General features: G+C 66.5%; 1 protein-coding gene across 1 annotated transcript in view; it reads right to left on the bottom strand.

Annotated features, from left to right (window-relative positions):
- The window catches only part of LAMA5 (laminin subunit alpha 5), a 46617-nt gene extending 27154 nt beyond the window's left edge, over positions 1-19463 (bottom strand). The window contains 11 exon segments of the mRNA XM_045528913.1: positions 1542-1604; positions 1792-1926; positions 2204-2294; positions 2386-2504; positions 2616-2731; positions 6518-6615; positions 6752-6922; positions 6999-7117; positions 8023-8140; positions 14671-14823; positions 19147-19463. Coding sequence (XP_045384869.1) covers positions 1542-1604; positions 1792-1926; positions 2204-2294; positions 2386-2504; positions 2616-2731; positions 6518-6615; positions 6752-6922; positions 6999-7117; positions 8023-8140; positions 14671-14823; positions 19147-19446 — 1483 coding nt within the window. The 5' untranslated portion in view covers positions 19447-19463.
- Between the last annotated feature and the right edge of the window lie 332 nt (positions 19464-19795).

The following is a 19795-nucleotide window of genomic DNA, read 5'->3' as shown; positions in this document are numbered from 1 at the left end:
GGACCGGCTGCAGATCCGGTAGAAAGCGTCGGCAGACTCCCCCAGATGTTTAAAAATTGGGCACATCAAAAAAGCTGCCTAAAAAGCCAGCGGCGCAGGACCAACCGGGAGAAAGACACGAGACTCGTGAGAAGCGCACGACACGACAGACGGGGGAAGAGCTCGTCGTGGTGAGTGACGCCGAACGCCAGTGGCAAGGCCGGGCCGGGCCTGCGAGTCACATCCGCGAGCGGCTCGCGCTGCAGGGCGCTCAGTGGCAAGGGAGAAAGAAGCCGATCACGCGAACTAAGGCAGCAACCAACGGTTGAGATTCACCCTGCACGTTAGTCAAAGTGCGGCTAGAAACCGCGAAACACCAGATGCTGCCGACACCGAGACCCCCCGGATAGTAAAACGCGTCATCGTCTCACGTCCTGTCGTGAATGGAAACCCTGCCAGTGATGCTGTGACGTGCCACCGGCCCGAGGACGTGTCCCAGAGCCAGAGACACTAAGGGGGGAGGCGAGTCTGAGTCGAGGAGGATGTCGCCTGCCCACCGAGCTGACGACAGCCCTCGCTGTGAGGTGACAACAGCGTGACCGCACGCCGGCAGACTTTTACTTTGAGAGAGCCAAACACATCCCTAGACATGCGCGTCTAGTAACCCAGAACCTTCTTCTAGGAAACCGTCCGACAGAAACAAGTCCCCACACGGTGTTGGCTGCAAGGACGTCGACCATAGCATTTTTTAAAAAATAAAACAATAGGCCGGGCGCGGCGGCTCACGCCTGTAATCCCAGCACTCTGGGAGGCTGAGGCGGGTGGATCGCTCGAGGTCAGGAGTTCGAGACCAGCCTGAGCAAGAGCGAGACCCCGTCTCTACTAAAAACAGAAAGAAATTATATGACCAACTAAAAATCTATATAGAAAAAATTAGCCGGGTGTGGTGGTGCATGTCTGTAGTCCCAGCTACTCGGGAGGCTGAGGCAGGAGGATCGCTTAAGCTGAGGAGTCTGAGGCTGCTGTGAGCTAGGCTGACGCCATGGCACTCACTCTAGCCGGGCAACAGAGCGAGACTCTGTCTCAAAAAAAAATAAATAAATAAAACAAAACACAAAAAGGAGATATTTCCCTCTTCAAGCTATGAGGGAAAAAAAGGAAAGAATCTACGCTCCTAATATTTAAGGACTGGTTAAATACAAGCTGCACTGGTCCCTAGGACGCAGACTCCGCGACCACCTGTTGGCAGGGTTGCCTGGTGCAGACACGGTCAAGGGACAACACGCGTGTGCACCTCAACGTTTGGGAGAGCACACATGCCGAGAGGGTCCGGACAGCGTGAAGGGGGTTATTTGCAGGCGGCTCGATTCCAGATAACCCTTTTCTTTGACTTTACGCTTACCTGTATTTTTGAAGGTTTTCCAGTGTAAAAAACACGCATGATTTGCATAAACAGAAACGGACCAAAAACAAGTGAAAATCCTCCCTCTGTCCAGGGCCCTCCTGCCACAGTATCGGCTCCAGGGCAGGACCGGGACCTTGGGGACCTCAGGGACACTTACTCACAATCTGTCCGGCTGGCAGCACCTGCTCCCCGGTGTCATTGGGGGAGAACGAGGGTACGGCTGAGGACAAGAGAGACCGTGAGTTGGCCAGGCCTGTTTGGAGTCCCAGTGTCCCCCCCGGCCACCCTGGGCCTCTCCACACAGTTGGAGATGCAGGCAGGACAAAAGGGCTCCCCCGGGTCCCCTCGTCCCCACGGGGCGGCCCAGGGTCCCACGGGCGGCAGGCAGAGGCCCTGGCGGTGCTCACGGTAGCAGTGCGGGAAGCCCACGAAGCCCGCGGCGCACGAGTCACAGAGCTCCCCCGCAAAGTTGGGCCGGCAGTAGCAGCGGCCCGTCAGGTCCTCACAAGTCCCATCGGTGAAGTCCGACTCGCAGCTGCAGCCTGGGCAGGGACCAGGGACGAGGGCAGGTAAGCCCGGAGCCTGCAGGCCCCAAGGGGCTGGCGCCAAGATGGGGCCATCTGTCTCCCCACCTGGGCACTGGGGACGAGGCTATGGCCGGGACTCCCAGGGTGTGCCAGGGCCCTGGGGTCCACCCGAGCCTGGAGACCTCTTCCCGGGCAGCCCTGGAGCTCAGGACGTGCCCCCAGAGCAGGCCCAGAGACACCCCTTCCTGGGCAGTCCCCGAGTCCCAGGATGCCCCCGGCCAAGCCCACTCACGGCGACAGATGTGGGGCGAGTCCAGCGGCTGGTCCGGGGCACGGTAGAAGCCGGGCAGGCAGCGCTCGCAGTTGATGCCCGTGGTGTGATGCTAGGGGTGGGGGTGGGGGCGGGGCTGCTGAGTCCAGGAACACCCCCGCCCCACGTCGGGCGCCAGCCCACCCCAGCCCGGCCCTGCCCACCTGGCAGTCGATGCAGACGCCTCCGCCCTGGTAGGTGCCGTCCTGGCTCTGGCTGGCACGGCGCCGGGCGACCTCGGGGTCGTAGTAACAGTCGTCGGCGTGGCCGTGGCAGTTGCAGGCTGGAGAGGAGGGGCTCGGCTGTCAGCACGCCCTCCACGGCCCCGGGCACGTCCCATGAGCCACGGGAGCCGGCAGCACACGCGTGTGTGCGGGGCAGGCGGGGCACTCACACTGGCACTCGTTGGCACTGTCGGCAGTCGCCGGTTCCCACGGCTGCTGGTTGAAGCCAGGGCAGCAGCGGTCACAGGAGCCCCCACAGGTGTTGTGCTGGCAGGCGCACTGTAGCCTGTGGGGACAGGGTGGCAGGTCCTTAGTCCCCACCCGGAAGGGACCTGTGGTCCCCTGTCCTCAGTTTCCCTGGCTGTCAGGCAGTGCGCATGTACCCAAACACCACCATCCCCCAGCCGCAGTGGCTCTGGCCCTATTGCCCCGGCCTCAGGCAATGGACAGAGGTGAGAGGACACACAGGGCCCAGTGTCACGGTGACCAGAGCTGTGGAGTGTCTTTGTGCACAGCGGAACCACGGTGTGTGTCGGTGGGGGGGCAGGGCCGGGAACAGGGCACCTCTGTGGTCAGGGCAGGTGGCCTTTGCCTGCAGGTCAGCCTGGAGCCCTGGGGCCTTCAGGATTGAGCCGTGGCCTTCCTGCCATGGCCAGGACCCAAGCCCAGGGCCCCCAGAGCCAGCTCCAAGGGAAGGTGTATCAGCACCCCGAGGCCCACGTCTTAGCAGGCAGCCCCGTGCTCAGCCGGATACCCCCACGCGTCCAAGACACCTCCCCAGGGGCAGGTGGCCAAGAACTGCTTCCTCTTCCAGCTGGGGTAGACACCAGGTTGGAGGGCTGGAATCCTGCCTGCTCTCCCGTGGGCAAGGGGACAGCTGGTCAGACACAAGGCCTGAGGTTGGAGCCACCAACCGCTCGGAATGAACCAGGACAAAGCCTGGGCTCCTGGCACACAGCAGCAGCAACTCGGCCAGGGCGCGGGCAGGAGGCACGACCCCACCGGGCTCTGTCTGCTCAAAGGCTGCAGGGCCGTGAGCCCCCCAAGCAGGACCCCAGAGGGTTAGAGACCCAGAGCCTCAAACCACCCAGCTCTAGTCCCGGCCCCCACGGGGGTCCATGGAGCCTCGGGAGTCAATACCACTTCTGTTCAGAATCCAGAAACATCTGGAAGGGCCAGCCCCTCAGTGCAGGAGGGACCGGGAAATAAACTGCCCATCAGCACTGGCATCAGCAAAGAAGCCGTCTGTCCTCACCCCACCTCTGAGGATCCACGACAGGGCCCCGAAGCTCGTGTTTCATTTTACAAAAGTCTACGTGGTCAGGCACCCCAAATCAAGACGTTAACGTAAAACGTGGTACCAGGCTGGCGACACCCCGGGGTAGTTAGCAAAAACTCTTGAAAATCCACCCCAGGACACGCAGGAACATCGAGGTAAAACCCCGCTGAAGACCTCGCAGAGAAAGGACAGGGTAGCATCAACAGACACAACAGGCAGCAGGACCAGACCCCAAGAACCTCATATAACGGAACAGTCTAGCAGAAGCTGTAAAAAAGCGTTTAAAATGATCACCAACAGAGAAATCTCCAACGCAATAAAAAAACACAATGCTACAAAAAACAGGCAGATGTGAGACGGGACCAATCAGAAGCTCTGAAATGAAAAACGAAATTAGACCCAATGAACGGGCTAAGCAGCAGGTCAGACGCAGCGGGGGAGAAAGACGGAAAGCACGAGAGACACGAGACAGAGGAAGCCGCGAGGCGTGCCCGTCTGCGTCTGGGGAGGGGAGGGGACCGGCAGAGAACGGCCGAGGACGGTCTTGAGTTAAGGGCGACGCGTTCTCAGACTCAAAAAGCACGAGCCTGAGCGAGAGAACGGGTGCTGGTCCTCGCCCAGAGCAAGCCCGCAGAGCGCCGGCCGTGAGGGGCCAGGAAAGCGCCCCGAGAAGACGGGCCAAGGACTGACACTGCAGTGACAACGAGCTTTCCCCAGCACCAAGAGACGTGGAGCCGGTGAAATGACTTCTCCAAGGTGCCGAGAGACACCGGCCTCAACCGAGCGCCCGAGAGCCAGGGCGACACGGCCGTTTTCAGACAATCGCCGAGAGACTGTCCCGAATCAAACAACTAAAGGACACGTTCAGGAAGAAGGAAACTGAGCTCCAAGGGTTGCGGTGAGAGACAAGGGACAGCAGGGGACGCAGAACTCGGAGAACCGCAGGTGACTCCGTGGTCACTGGTGATGGAACGAAGCCAGGCAGACACCACGTGGACAGGAATCAGCGTCCCTGGCTGTGTCCGGGGAGGCAGCGGGACAGCTCCCCGAGTCCGGATTTGGTTAAGTCAGGTTTGCCCACTGAGGAGGGGTGACCTCTACGGTAACAGAACTAGGAAGCAAACTCACAGGTAGCCACTGAGAGAGACAAAACCTCTGACCTCCAGGGGAGGGACAAGGCAGGAGCACAGGTGGGGTCTGGTGCGGCACTGGGCGGGTACGAGCGCCCAACCTGGCAGTGTGGGCGGAGACGCGAGGGGGTGGGGTAACGGGCAGAGACAAGCCCGCTGTGGGCCAGGGCCCTCCCCCCCTGCAGCAGAGCACAGGTGACAGGTGACCCGTGCACGAACAGGGCAGGCTGAGGCCTTGGGACGCTGTCTGTGGTGGGGTGGTAGCGACAGGGGCTCTGCTGGGGTCTGTGGCTCTGGGAAAGGTGCCCAGCCCCACCCCCCAGGTCCCGCAGGCAGGTGGCACCTCCCCGGCAGGCCAGGGCAGGCCCCGGCCCCCGCCTTCCTCTCATCTGGGGCCAACTTGGCCGCGTGGTGGGCTCTGCTCCCAGCCGGCACAAGCTGTGCTCCAGCTCAGCACCTGGGGCTGCACCGGCCGGGCCCGAGTCCTCTGGCTCAGGTGACCACGCCACTCCCTCCAGGCCACGAGCCACATGTAGAGGAGCCTGGGGCTCACATCTCTGCTCAGCATTGGCCACCGGAACGGGGTGGCCCCACCCAACTGCCTCCGCTATAAACTGGGGCGTGATGGAGCAGGAGACCCCAGCGGAAGGCAAAGCAGAGGCCTGCGCCCACATGTGACTCTGAGGCGCTAGAAATGGCGGGTGAGCCTGCCTGTTCCCTGCAGGGGGTGCAGGAGCCTGGTCACGGGTTCCCCATGGCAGCCCGTGCAGCTCCTCCCTGGGCTGCTTCCGTCCAGCCCTCACCTGCCCTGTCACCTCCAGCGCTCGGCCCACGGGCGCCGCGTGGGCACCACTCTGCATGTTTCCTGGCTGCCCGGCCACGTACCCAGAGCCTAGCACGTGTCAGGAGCTCAACGCGCAGCGGAGGAGGGAGGACCCCACGAGCCCCGGGGCTGCTTCCAGGCAGGGTGAGCCCAGTGCCAGGCTGCGGTGCCAGCCCCAGCTGAGGACTCAGGGGGTGCCGGGACCACCTGGGGGATGGCCTCAGGCGCAAGACGTCTGATGGCAGCTTGAAGATGCAGATTCCTGGGCCCTGCCTTCCTGGGGACTCTGGGTGGGGCCCAGGAATGTGCAGGCACCGAGAAGGCCGCCCTCCCGTGCCGGGGGAGCCCACAGCTGCCCGCTCCGTGAGCATAGGGTGCGTCAGATGGCGGCATCCACTGCTCCCTGGCTGGGCCTCGCCCCTGCCCTTGGTTGGGCTGAAGGTTGGTGTGGGGGCGGGCAGGGATGCCTCTGTGCGCTGAGGACAGGCTGCAGGAGCTGGGTGGAGCCCTGTCCGCCTTGGGGATGCTGACGGGCACTCTGGACCGATTACCCTGATCTTTGACCCCCCTCCACAGGGCCAGGGTGTCTGCTGGTTGGAAGGGGCAGCTGGTGTGGGGCCCAGAGAGCCCACCTGTGCCAGCAGCAGGGCACCCGAGGGGGCTGCACACAGCTCCACCTCTCATCTCATTGAGTAGATAGGGAAACCGAGGCCCACAGGGTGGAAGTGGGTCACATGGGAAGTGGGGGCGGGGGGTGGCAGGCAATGGAACCTGGCTTCCTGCCCCGGAGTTAGGCAGGGATTGGCAGGGAGCCTCTGGCCTCGACTCAAACGGCCTCACCTGAAAGGGTCCGAAGGGTCCTTGGCATCGCAGACATCCGCGTGGCCATGGCAGACGCAGCGGCCGCCGATGCTGATGTCCTTGATGCTGTAATAATACTGCACCGCAGGCCCGTGAGCGCCAGGGCCAGGCTCACCCCCGCGTCCCAGGGCCTCAGGCCCAGGCTGCCCCCCAGGGCGGGCTCCTCCCCCGTCCGCCAGGGGCTGCCCCGCACGCCAGACAGGGTGGGCTCACCCGGCGCGTGACCGTGGGGTCCCGCAGCGCCTTGCCCATGAGGTGACCCAGCAGCGTGTTGGTGCGCAGGAAACGCAGGCGGATGTTGGTGGCTTTGGTGAAGCTGCGCAGCAGCGGGGAGTAGGAGAAGTTCATGGCCCCTGGGCGGCCGTTCACCAGGGACACCACGATCTGCAGAGGGCGTGGGCGGTGAGGCCAGGTGTGGCCGCCAGGAGCAGACCCACCACCACGCTGTCCCCCGGCCCACCTCGCCGTTCTCCAGGGGCACGATGCGCGAGTACTCGGTGGTGCAGATGGCGTCGTCATCCCGCGTGATGCGCTCCAGCGTCCGAGACCCAAACCGCTCCAGGCAGTCCCTCTTGGAGGCTGAGGGGAACGGCCGGACAGGGAGTGCTGAGGCCACCAGAAAAGCCCGCAGACCCAGCAGTGGTGCCCCTGGGCTCCCTGACTTCCCTGAGCCTGACCGCCTGGCACGCTGCCTCCTCGACGGGTCACCTGAGCCTGAGCCCGGCCACCTCATCTTGAGGTGGGAATGCTGCCCCCCCTCGACGGGTCACCCAGCCAAGGCTCCACCAGCCAGCAGGACTTGGGGAAGAGGCCACCAAACCCTGCTGAGGGAGGAGCTCCCACCCCGCCAGCCATGCTGGACTTGCACAGCTGCACCGGCTCACCACCCGCACCCCTGCACCCCTCTCCCTGGGACACGTCTAAAGAGCAGGTGCCGCCCCCTCTGGAGGACTGTCTTCATGTCCTTCCTTGGGGCAGTCCCCCACTGCCTGTGAGAGAACTGCCCCTCCTCCACTCTCAGGCCAGGGAGTTTTGGGGGACACGTGACCAGGCCGCCAAATGGGAGCATCCCTGTCCTGCTGACATGACCCGTCAGGGTGGCATGTGGCCAAAGGCAGCCGGTGAGTGAGTGCCAGGACCCGGCTCTCCTGACACAGGCATCTGAGCTGGCAGGAAGCGAGCTGGGAGCCGCCAGGGCCCTGCGTCACCACGGGGAACTGTCGAACATGAAGCCAGCGCAGAGGGAGCCAGGAGATGGCACCGAGATTCCTGGCGCCACCAGCCCCTGGGCCCAGCTGTGCCGGACGTCAGGGATGTGACCTGATAAATTCCTGTTTGCCTCCCGGTCCTCAGACAGACAGTTCTGACCCACACAGGGGTTGGGCATGAGGGCTGGGCTGGTGACCGAGGCCTCAAGAAGGCATGGTCACAGCAGCCCCACTGGGGACACCCCCCCCCCCCGCCCCACAGCTCCCGAGACTCACAGGCGAAGAACTGCCACGGCTGGTAGGTGTGGCCGAAGTCCGTGGACCGCTCCAGCACCCAGAGGTCTGGCCGGGGCGAGTTGGCAAACTTGATGAGCACATAGGCCACATGGAAAACCTGTGGGGACCGAGGGTGTCAGTGGGCCCAGACGCTGCAGGGCAGGGAACAAAGGGGAAAAGGCCCCAGGGGCCTGCCGGGAGGTCCCTCCATCTGCCCCCCGATCTGCACAAGGACCCAGCTCCCACCAGGAGTGGGGGGCTCCCGGCACAAGGCAGAGGCTCAGCAGGTGCGGACCCCTGCTCACAGGTGGGCTCCGAGCTGCCCGCCAGGCCTCTGAGGGTGATGTCACACTCCAGGGCCCCCCGGCACCTACTGCTCCAGGGGGTTTCTCTGTGGCAGGTGCTGCCTGGGGCCTGGGGGTGCTGTTGGCCAGGCCCGTCCTGGGCCTATGAGCCCGCAGGAGAGAATGGGGGTCCCCCCAAGTCTGCTCAAGGCCCACAGTCACCCCACCCCACCTCACCCGGCCCGAGTTGGCCTGCGACTGCTGTGCTGTCCCCCATGGAAGGACCACAGACCCCTTATGGCTCCAGCCCTGGAGGGGCACAGGCTGCCCAGAGTCCAGGCAGGGCAGGGCTCCAGGACCCCAACACACACCAGGCCTGAGTCCTGCCCAGAAGGCTTGGCTTGCAGGGACACGGAGTGGAACCCAGCGGGGCCTTCCCCTGGGGAGGGGGTGGGGGCACAGCCTATTCACTCGCAGCCAGGCTGTGAGGTCATCCTCCCCTCCCCCGTGGGTGGGGACAGAGGGACCAGCACTGTCGGGCCAGGCAGGGCTTCCAGCGTCTTCGGGAGCCAACCCTACACCCAGCCCCGCACCTTGGCCTCAGCAGACCCCCGTGGGCCCAACGGGGGGCACTCCAGGGAGCCCGCTCGCTGGGGCAGGGACACAGGCTGCTCCCGGGGAGCTGGCAGCACAGCCCCCCACGGAAGGCTCCTGAGGAGACGGAAGGACCCGGCAGCCCCTGGGACCCGCCCCCGCTTTTCCCTGAGCTGGGGAGGCTGCACCCTCCGACGTCCCTCCCCTCGCCCTTCCTGCAGGCTGGTCGCATTTTTCCCAGCTGAGAGCACTTGCACAAATATTGACTCGTAGACACCAATCTGCAGGGAAGGGCGGCCTGGAAACTTCGCCCCCCACCGCTGGGGTCCCGGACTTCCGTCTGTCTGTCCGCACGAGCATCTGTCTGTCAGAAAGAGGCCCTGGCCGGCTGCACAGACGCTGGTGGGAAAGGAAGCCCCGGCTCAAGGGCTCCCCTCTGTCTGCAACCTGGTCTCAGCCCCCAGGTGACACCAGCTGCCCTCGGCACAACCCGCAGCAGGCGCAGACCCCCTGGCCTCCCTGGACACAACCCGGCCCCCTCCACGCCCCCCCGGGCTTGGCTGCCAACTCGAGCTGACCTTTCCGCTGCTACATAGTTCTGTGCAGAAGGAAAAAAATTTCTTTTAAAGCAAAAGGCAAACAAAAGCCGACCGAGTTATTTTTAAAAATCTGGCTATTTTGGGGCCGGCACGTCTCCAGGACAGCAGCCGGGCCAGCCTCTCAGCTACCTCGCCCCCAGCCCCTCCCAGCCCGACCTTGGAGGGCCAACGCTCCCAAAGGAGGGCTTCTGCCCCCGGGACCCCGCCTCACGGGGAGTCGGCAAGAGCCCCAGGAGCACGGGGCCTGGGGTAGCCGGTCCAGGGTGGGCTCTGGCCTCAGGGCTCTGTCCCCAGGGTGGTCGCCGCCCCTCCCCCAGGCACAGGGCAGTGAGAAGAGGGGCCCAGAGGATGACTGGGGCAAAGCGCCTTCACCACGGCAGGTGCCAGGAGCCTCGGAGGGAGGATGCCCCCGAGGAAGCATCCTGGCCCTGGAGTGGGCAAGCGGCAGCCACAGCCCCCAGCAGGGACCGTGTGGAGGGCACCCGCGAAGCCACACCACACACTGGTGTCCCGGGCACAGAGCGTGGGGAGAGGAGAGAGCAGGGGCCAGGGTCTGGACAGCTGGGTGAGGCCGGCAGAGAAAACTGGCGGGGCCCTCGCAGGCCCTGGGGACTGTGGGGGCAGAGGGTGGCCCTGTCGGCCTGCAGCCTCCTGGGCTCAGACACCCACATCACCGAGGGGTGGGCTGCGCTGGAACCGCTGGGGAGGGCATGGGGCGCCGTCCTGTGCCAGGCCCCAGCTCTGCCCTGGCCCATCTTGGGCCGGGGAGACCAAGGCCGGGCCCAAGTGCCACCGCACTGCCCGTCCTGGGGCCGAGGGCCAACCCCACCCGCCCAGTGGTGTGAATCACGGGCAGTCTGTGACTCAGCCCAGCCCTGCAGGAAGAAGGGCCCTGTGCCAACTCCCGGGGACAGGCCAGGGGCCGAGGCGGTGCTGGCGAGGGCAGGAAGCCCCTCCTAGCGCCAGGCATCCAGCGCCCTGACTGATCCCCTCACAGAGCACCAGGCGCCCGGGTTGCCCTCAGAGGCCCTGCGACCCGAGCCCTGGTCCAGCCCTGCCTTTGCCCGCACGCCTGCAGTGCCTCCCCCGCAGCAGAGCCCCCATCTGGAAACCTCGATAACCCCCCAGCAGGGCGGGCGCGTCTACTCGGGCCCCAGCTGGGTGAAGAACCGGGGGCCTGTCACACAGAACACGCCACACATGGGCCCCGCTCCCCAGAGACGGTGGAGGGCAAGTGCCAGGGGACACAGGATGCCCAAGGACAGACGGGGCCCAGGAACACCTTGGGCAGGGTGGGCGGGGGCTCACGGCTGGAGGGCAGGGCACAGGCACGGCCGCGCAGACACCAGCACCTCAGGGGAACACGGCCGGGTGGACCTGTGACCCCCGACCTCCCTGCCCCTTCCCCTGTGGCCCAGCCCAGGTCAGGCCAGAGGGTCGGCCTGGACCACAGGAAGTGGAGTCCATCCCAGGGGACTCTCAGCCCGAAACCCAAACAGTTTAGTCTGTGCTGAGCTGTACTGCAGAGGCCACCGCGGTGGGTTTTGTTTAAAAACAGAAACAGGAAGCCTCTGGGGGCCGCCAGGGCCGGGGGGGTCCAGGTGGGAGGCGGTGTCTCTGTGCCACAGCAAGCAAGAGGTGCCAGGCCGGCGGCGTGGCTGCAAGGGCCAGGAACAGGTGCTCTCCCAGCCAGGCAGGGACAGGCAGAGGGAGGGTCTCACTGTTGATCCTGTGCCGGGGGAGGGGCACCCCAAGCTCGGCCAGAGGACCTGCCCCAGGGATGCCACCCAGGACCCTCCTCTGACCCCCACAGGGAGCCCAGCTCCAGGGGCCACGTCCGGCCCAGCCCCTGCATCTGTCCCGGCCGCTGGGCTCTGTAACCAGAGCCTGGCCGCGGCTGCACTTCCTGTCCTTCCGTGGACACCCCCACTGACCGTCCTGGGGCACCGGCCACATGGCCGAGTGCCCGGCCAGGCAGCCAGGCCAGCGGCACCTGGGACCAGGAGGCCGCCCGAGGGCAGGGCAGGGGCTCCCACCCCACTCACAGAGGAGACCAAGCCCAGGGCGTCCACACTGGCACTGTCCCTCTCCTAAACTCCTGCCTCAGTGTCCCCGAGTGCCCAGGTGGTCAGCAGCTCCACCAAAGCTTTGCCTCCTCAGCACCCCATCTGGTGGGGGGGCGCCGACCCCCGCCCCTCCCCTGCCTCCCATCCCCCAGCCAGCCCACTGTCTGAGGCCCGTGTCCCCACCGTCCCCAGGGCACAGGCCCTCACGCCAGCATTTCTAGCCCCCAGCAACACTGTGGGCCTGGAGCCCTCGCCCCCGCCCACACGCCAGGGCCAGCCCAGGGCCCCTGCACCTTGACCCCCCCTCGCCCTCCCACCTGGCCCCGGTCTGTCCTGCACCCTGGGGCCTGTCAGGGCTGGGACACAGCCACCAGAGCACAGGAGGGAAGAAAGCGGGGTGCCCCGCACCCCCTACAGCATGACTGGAAGGTGGGCTCGGCTGCAGGTGGAGGGAGGGGGTGCAGGGAGAGCCCCTCCCCCACAGACCCCCAGGAGTGTCTGGAGAGGGAGGGGACGTGGGGACCCAGCTCAGCCCTGCCCTGCCCTGCCCTTACGGCCTGAGCCCACTGGGCTGGGGTGCGGGTGCAGGGACAGGATCTGGTGTGGGGACAGGGGCTGGGGCGGCGCACCCCTGCCCAGCCGCCTGCTGTGTGGCCTCAGCCCGGCATGGGTCTGGGTGGTTCTGGGAAGCAGCTGCCTAAGGCCAGCAATCGGACCACAGGCTCCAGAGGCTTCCGGAGGACACCAGGAGACACCCACCCGCCCAGGACCCGCAGCAGGTCACGCTGGGACTTGGCAACTGCCCCGAGTCACCAGCAATGGAGCCTCTTCGTGGGGCCCCACCCCTGGCGGAAGAACCCCTTCCCAGGAGGGGTCGGCAGACCCGGCCGAGAGCCCAGCCGGCTGCTCCCCGATGGACCCCTTGGAGACCAGCACCCCGCCCACCCCGTGCCAGCCCTCGGGCCCCACCCATGAGAGCTCCATCGGCCCACCACACCCTCTCCGCCCCAAGGCCCGGGAAGCCCTCCGTGCCCAGGGCCAGCTGCCCCACCCCCTTCCCAGGGCATCCGCTCCAGATCCCAGAACAAAGGCTGCTGGCAGCCCAGGCAGGGGGGCACCCGCCCACCCGCCCATCCTGCCGGGAGCCCAGCCCTGTCCAGGAGCAGCGCCTCGGAGGACCTTCCCGGCCTGAGCGGGAGCCTCACCTGCAGAAGTGGACACTGGGCCCTCTGCCCCCCACAGCCAGGCCGGCAGCCCCGCTATGGGCCCTGGGGACGCGTCCACACAGTCAGTAAAGGTGAAAGGAGAGAGGGGAGAGCAGAGGGGTGGTGGGTGGGGGGACCCCCCCCAAACAGCCGGAGGGCTCCTTTTCCTCTCGGGTCATTTCACAGTGGGTGACACAGGTTTGGGGAGGCAAGATGCTCATACGGCGAAGGCCTGCCCTGGCCCCGGAACCATCTACGAAGCAAACCCGCTCCAGCCGGTGCACGGACAGGAGCCCCAGGCTCAAAGAGGCCCCAGAGCCAGGAGGCGGCAGGGCCGGCACCTGCGGGTCTGAGCGCCAGTCCGACCTCCCCGGGCACCCCCACGGCACGCCAGGCACTGTGCCCACCCCAGGCGCTGTGCCCACAGGCTCTGCAGCCACCCTGAGGTTGCCATGGAGATAGGCCCTCTCCCCTCCCCCAGCCCGGCCAGGCCAGTCCCTTGGAGAACGAGGGCCAGGAAGCCTCCAGTGCCCCCTTCCCAGCCACCAGCAGTCACCTGCCTATTCCCCTGCCTGTCCCCCGCAGCTGAGAATTCACATACTCGGCTTCCCCTGGTGTCTCCACTGCTGTGCCAGAGAGCTGAGGGACCCCTGTGTCCCACGGGCTCCAGGGGCCTCCAGGCTCCAGGGAACAGGGACCCCAGACTCGGTGAAACCCAGTGAGATGAAGGGAAAGGAGCCAAGCCGCACCCCGACTTGGGCCAGGTTCCGGCACCTGGAGGTCAGCAGTCAGGAGCCCGAGATGGCAGCCCCCGCCGGCCCCTCCCCGCCTGCCCTTCTGCCAGGGCTGCTCCCACATGGGGCATGAGAGGGAGCCCACGGCCCCCTGGAAATTCCACACCACTTGTTTGCACGTGAGCTGCTCCCCACCCCGGCCTGTCCACTGGGCCAGGCGGGGAACAGAGGCGTCTGCCCCTCAGGACCGGCCCTGCCGGGGAGGCTCGTGGGAGACCTGCACTGCCTCTAACATCTGGGACTGCAGCAGGGACAAGGGCCTCAGAGAGGAGCACAGACCCACCCGGTCACACACAGGACGGCGGCAGGGCTAGCTGGGACACAGGCCTCTGCAGCTGCAGGGCAGGGGGCTGGCAGGGTGGACCCTGTGGCTATGACTCCGGGTGCTTCTGGCTCAGCCTCATCCCCCGGCCCCCACCGCCCCGTCCCGGGAAGCATGGAGATCGCTGGCCCACTGGGCCCACCGCACACACCGGGACCCCAAGGCCGGCACACGGACACAGTCACCCAGAGTGGACGCAGCCTGTGCGTCTGAGCCAGCCCAGGGGTGAAATCAGGGCTGCGGTGGGCACGGCCAGGGGAGGGGGCTTGCTTTGCACTGGGGAGCGCCTGGCCCCAGCCTGTGCCTGCACCAGGACTGAGAGCAGGCACTAACCCCACCTGGCCCCACCAGGGCCACCGCCGCACAGGTATCCCAGGAATGTCCACTTCCTCCCCCTCCTCCACATTCCTGCGGCCCCTCCCACACCCGCCAGGAATTCCTTAAACACTAGGGCTCCTGCCAGGGGGTGGGGGACCAGAGGCTCCCAGCATGTCTGTCCCTGCCTCCCAAGCTGTCCACTCGGCTCCCCCACCAGACCACGTCTGTCCCTGCCTCCCAAGCCGTCCACTCGGCACCCCCACCAGACCCTGCGGGCGACCTTTGGCAGTGTCCGTGGGCCCCTCCCCCGCCACGCTGCAGGGGTGTCGAAAGCAGGAACAAAAGGCACCAGTGCGTGTGTCCCGCCTGTGCCAGGCTCCCAGCCCCGGCCTGGCGCAGAGTGGAGACTCCCCCTTTGGGCCAGAGGTGCAGGACGGGGGCCCAGCAGGCAGAAGGAGGGCCCTACCTGGCCCAGGTCCAGGGTGACGTTGACCTCGTTGTACTCCAGGCCACGGGACAGTGGCGGGCTCTGCCACCAGCGCTCTGTGCCATCCACCGCGTTGCTCACGGGGTGTGCTTTGTTGCTGTTGGCAGCTGTGCAGATGTCACAGTACTGGCCCTGCAAGGGACCAGGCATGGTCAGATGGCTGACAAGGGCCAGGATGCTGTGCCCCCCAGAGTCACCCTCTTGCCCCCCAAGCCCTGGCCCTGTTCACCCGGCCTCTACCCCCACCCCGGGGCCCCCTTGGCTCCACGCATCCACTTGCTCAGCAAGCCCAGACCGGGCGGCTGCTGCTTACTCGGCCCAGGGGCTGTGGGTCATGAGATGCCCGGGCGTTAGGGAGGGCACAGAAAGACCAGGGAGGGAGAGGGTGCTTGCTGTAGGTGGGAACATCAAGGCCTCTCTCAGCAGGTGGCACCTGAGACCCACACAGGAAGGGGAGCGTGCTCCAAGCAGAGGGACATCAGTGCAAAGGCCCTGGGGCAGGCAGAGCCAGGGAGCCAAGGGAGTAAATGGGGAGGGGGCAAGGTACATGTCACCCTTCCCTGCCAGGCACTGCAGGGGCTCAGGCAGGGGGTGGGGCAGAAGGGGTGAGGAGGGGAAGCCACAGAGGATCACCCAGAGAGGAGTGGTGGCTGCGAGGCCGGCCCCCCCTCCAGTCCAGGCCCACCCCAGGCTCTTGCCCACAGCCTCTCGGATCAGGGTCTGCAGAGACAGAATTAAGCTGTTCCCGCAGCCTGTGGGGATGGGCCCAAGTGGAGGTGGGGGCAGCCGGTGAGGCCCAGGCTCCTGGCTCTGCCCCTTCTGAGCTCTGGGACGGGGCCAGGTCACAGGTCCGCTGAGCCTCAGTGTCCCCATCCACAGAGTGGGGACAACACCACACCTGCCTCCGGCAGCCACCGTGAGGATTAACAGATCACACCGCAGCCTGGCAGCTGCTTGTCAGGGTCTAGCCACCTGCCGGCCGTGCTCAGGGGACAGAGGAAGCTCCCAGCAGGGGCCAGGCCTGCCCTCCCTGGTGGGGGCGGAGCAGGTACAGGAGCTGGGGGGATGGGCAGGGCCTGCAGGGGCAGAGCTTGCCTGGCTGCTGCCCAGCGGAGCTGGAGCCCGCCCTCCCCAGGAAACCAGACCTGCTGTCCCTCAGCACACAAAGGCAGACTTGGCACTGGCTGCCTCAGAGGCCGAGTCTGGGAAACGCGGCCGCCCCACCCCTCCCTGCCTCCCGGGGGGCCAGACCTCATCCTAGGAGGAGGAGGTAGGAGCGTGGGAGATGCCCTGCCCCGCTCCTGGGCCCAAGTGGCTGAGGGCCTGCCCCAAGCCCCGCACAGCGGGGTATGCCGGGCCCGGACCTATCCGTCTGCCCCAGGCCTCCTCGCCCATCCCGTGGGTGCCCGTCCCCAGGCAAGGCCGCTTCCAGGACCTGTGCTGGCATCCGGTCACCCCCATCCCGGCCCGTGCCCCTGTCATCCCTTGACCGCAGTTCAAATGTCCCCCCTTCAGCAGGGCCTATAGCTCGGGGCCACCCAAGACGACCTGCAGCCCTGCTTTCCTCATCCCCCACAGGAAGGAGACCCGGGTCATCTGTCCATTCCTGACTGGCGGGTTTACCACTGTCCCCAGGGCCCCCAGAGCTCCAGCGGTGGGGTCCCCCAGCCCACTACCAGAGCTGCCACACGGAGGGGCCGCAGCATCGGAGGACACCCGGCACAGTGCCACGGCCTGTGTGGGCCGCACTGCCAAGTTCAACATGGTCCCCAAACTGGACGCTAGGGCTCAGGCTCCAGGGCCTGTGGGGGCTCCAGGGGTTCAGGGACAGCGCAGCACCGGGTGCCTGGCCTGGGAGGGGGAGGGGAAGGGTCCCAGGAAGCAGGTGTGGGCGGCTGCCAGGCAAGGCCGCCTGCTGGGCAAGACCCTCCCAGGCCTGTGAGCACCCCAGGGAGGCTGGGTGGAAGGTCAGGGGTCAGCCTCAGTCTTCCAGGAGCCCAGCGAAGCCTCGGCTTAGCCCCTGCCAGGCCACCGGGCTGGCCTGGAGAGTCAAGAGCAGGTCCAGGCTCCCTACACCCCTCCTCTGCAGAGGGTCCTGCCAGGAACAGAGCTAGGAAACAGCGGAGGGGCTGATAAGGACTTCCCCTTCCAGTGAGTCACCACCAGGACCTGGCTGCCCCGCCCGACTTCCCCTGCCGGGCCAGCCCGGAATTCCGCTGATGCCCACCTGAGGCTGCAAGGGCTGGGATCCCGAGCGGCCCTCTGCCTGCCCCAGCTGCCCGGTCCGGACACCCAGCAGGGCTCACCCGAGATCCCGTCTGGGACGTCCCAGGCCAGCATAGTCCCCGGGCCCTACATCCTCAGTGACTCCCTCCTTGTTGGCACAAAACTGGGCTCTCTGGACAGAGATGGCTGTGGCTTTATCTCCTGGGCCCTCCCACCTTGCCCCACCCAACCCTCCTCTCCAGAGGGGCCTACAGGGCCCATCACCCTCTCCCACCCAATCAGCAGCCAGGGCTGTCAGCAGACCCAGGGTGCTCAGAGAAGAGGAAGGAGGTGTCCAAGGTCACTGGAGCAGCCATTCAGCTTGCATCTGCCAGCTGATCTCTCTACAGCGCCCGCAGCCTAGAGCAGGGTACTAATCGCTCAGCGCCACGTACTTTGTCGGGGATGCCTTTCTCTCCGTTGCTAGACCTGAGCTAGGTAAGGCAAGGCTGCCATCCTAACCTGGCCAGCTCCGAAGCATGGAATGCCACGGCTGCCGTCTGCTGAGCAGGCCAAGCTGATGAGCCCCCATGAGGCAGGAGGTCACACCGTGCCCATTTTACAGACAAGGACCTTGAGGCTCAGAGAGGGAAACCACACAGCTAAGGAGAGGCAGAGGAAAGGGACTTTGATTCCAGGCCACCAGATCTCAGCCAGGCCTTTAAGCACTCTAAGGGGCAAATAAACAGACGCCAAGGGGCATTCAAGTGGTAACCCTCTGAGAGGGCCTACGTCCCCCGCCAGGCGGCACAGGCAGGTGGCCTGGGGTTTGGAGGTAGCCTGGGGCCTCCCCTCCCAGAGCCAAAAAATCCCAGCTGAGCAGCAGGGAAGGGCCCTGGGGAGCTTGGCCAGTCCCTGTGGCAGGTCTGGAGACACCCACGGGCACTCCTTCCTGAGACCCGGCCCCTGCGGGGTCAGCCAGATGTAGGGGGGGTCCCCAGCCAGGAGGCACCCAGGTTCCACCGTTAACCCAGCTGGACCTGGTTCTAGCTGTGGGGGCCCAAGCAGGTGCCTGCATCTTTCCAGGGCTCAGTTTCCCCATCTGAAGTGTAGGCTTGAGACTCTAGTGTCAGAAGGCTGTGCTGGGCTTGAGGAGAGAACGCCCATGAGTCCAGGAGCCCCGCGGGGGAGGCAGGATGGCCCTGCTCAGCTCCCCTCCCCCACTGGAGGGCCAGGTGGGGCCCAGCTCAGGTTCCTTCATTCATCTCCCAACTTCCTGGCTTCTGGGCCTTCTCCCCCACCCCGGCTATTCTTCCTTTTGCCAGCCTCTCCTCCCAGGAAGGTGGAGACAGGTCCCTGGAGGCGGCAGCCGAGGTTACATGGGCCCCTAGGGCCCCTGGACTCTGCCTCAGCGGGGCAGGGGTGGGGAGATGGGCCCAGAACCGGCTTCTAGGAAGCCCCTGGAGCAGACATCACCCTCCCTAAAGCAACCCCAGCTCCCACTTAAGTCCAGAGGACCTCAAAAGCCCTGCTTTCCTGGTCAGGCAGCTGCCTAACTGAACCCACCGCCAGGCTCCTGGCTTGGGAGGGGCGTGCCCCCCAGGGGGTCTGCAGGGATTGAAACCACATCGCCCCAGGGAGACTGAGCCCAGGGGCCCTACCACCTGCTGGGCAGACACGGAGGCAGCCACGTGTTGCCATCCCCAGTGAAAACTTTGCAGCTTGCCCTCCCCTACCTTGGGGGTCCCACCAAGTCCCGAGAGGCCTCAACTCTTGGCTGGAGACAGCGGGAGCCTCAGGTGGCTGGCCCCGCCCGCCCCGTCCAGAGGCCAGCAGGTTCCAGCCTGTCCCGAGGGAAGGTAGAGCTGCCCGCCCCCTTCCACAGGCAGCCTGCGGCGGAGGCCAAGTCCCGCCCTCGCCGGGATCCCGGACTTCGGGCCGCCGGGGACTGGGCACTAGCCCTGCTCCCGCCCGGGTCACAGCAACAGAACTGGACCGGCGCCCGGATGCCCCCAAGTCCGTGCCGGGGACACCACATTCGGCCTTCCCAGAGGGACGTGCAGTTCCCCAGACGAGCCAAAGTGGCCAGGCTGGGGTCCCTCTTGCTTCCCTAAAATGCGCAACCGCAGAGTCGGGACGGGAGAGTCGGTACTGGGACCCACCCCGGCCCGTGGCGCTCCCCGGGGAGTTGGGCTGCAGTTCGAGTCCGAATGCCTCGCGGCGCTGTTTCTCAGCCCTGCCCGCGCTCACCTGGATGGTCTGGTTGGGGTCTCCACCTGCCACGGGGCCCCCCACCAGCTTGCAGTAGAGGTCCTCGGTGGGGCGCGGGGGGCCGCGCGCCGGGGCCTCCTCGCCGCAGGTCGCGGACGCGGCGATGCGGGCGCCCTCCGCCAGGTTGAAGTAGGGCGGGTGCAGGCTGAAGCCGCCCGCCGCCCGCGCCCGCGCCGCGCCCAGCAGCGCCAGCCCCGCCAGCAGCAGCGGCGCGGGGCCCCGGGGGCCGCCCGCGCGCCGGACGCTCTCGGCGCGGTGCCGCGCGCCGCGCTTCGCCATCTTCCCGGCCCGGGCCGCGTCCCCGCGCTCCTGGGACAGCCGCGGCGGGAGCCCAGCGGGTCTGAAGCGAGGCGGACGCCCGGCTCGCTCCGCCCGCGGACGCCAGGCCCCGCCCCGGCCCGCCCGGGCGCCCGAGCCCCGCGCCCCGGGGAGGGGGTCGGGGGAGGGGCGGCCGGGCGGCCTTAACCCTTCGGACCCCGGCCCGGCCAGCCTCCCGGAAGGGGCACCTGCTGGCCCCGGGCCAGGCGCGGGACCAGGGCGCCAGCCCGTCCCCGCCCCAGGTCGTAGCTCCGGGTCCCGCCTGGGACCGTGGTGCGCCCCTCCGCGTCCCGGCCCGTGGCCCAACCGC

The sequence above is a fragment of the Lemur catta genome, chromosome 17 (genome assembly GCF_020740605.2).
Source record: "Lemur catta isolate mLemCat1 chromosome 17, mLemCat1.pri, whole genome shotgun sequence".
Classification (NCBI taxonomy): Eukaryota; Metazoa; Chordata; class Mammalia; order Primates; family Lemuridae; genus Lemur; species Lemur catta.
The sequence above is the reverse complement of the archived record's forward strand: the minus strand, read 5'-3'. Positions and strand labels throughout refer to the sequence as shown.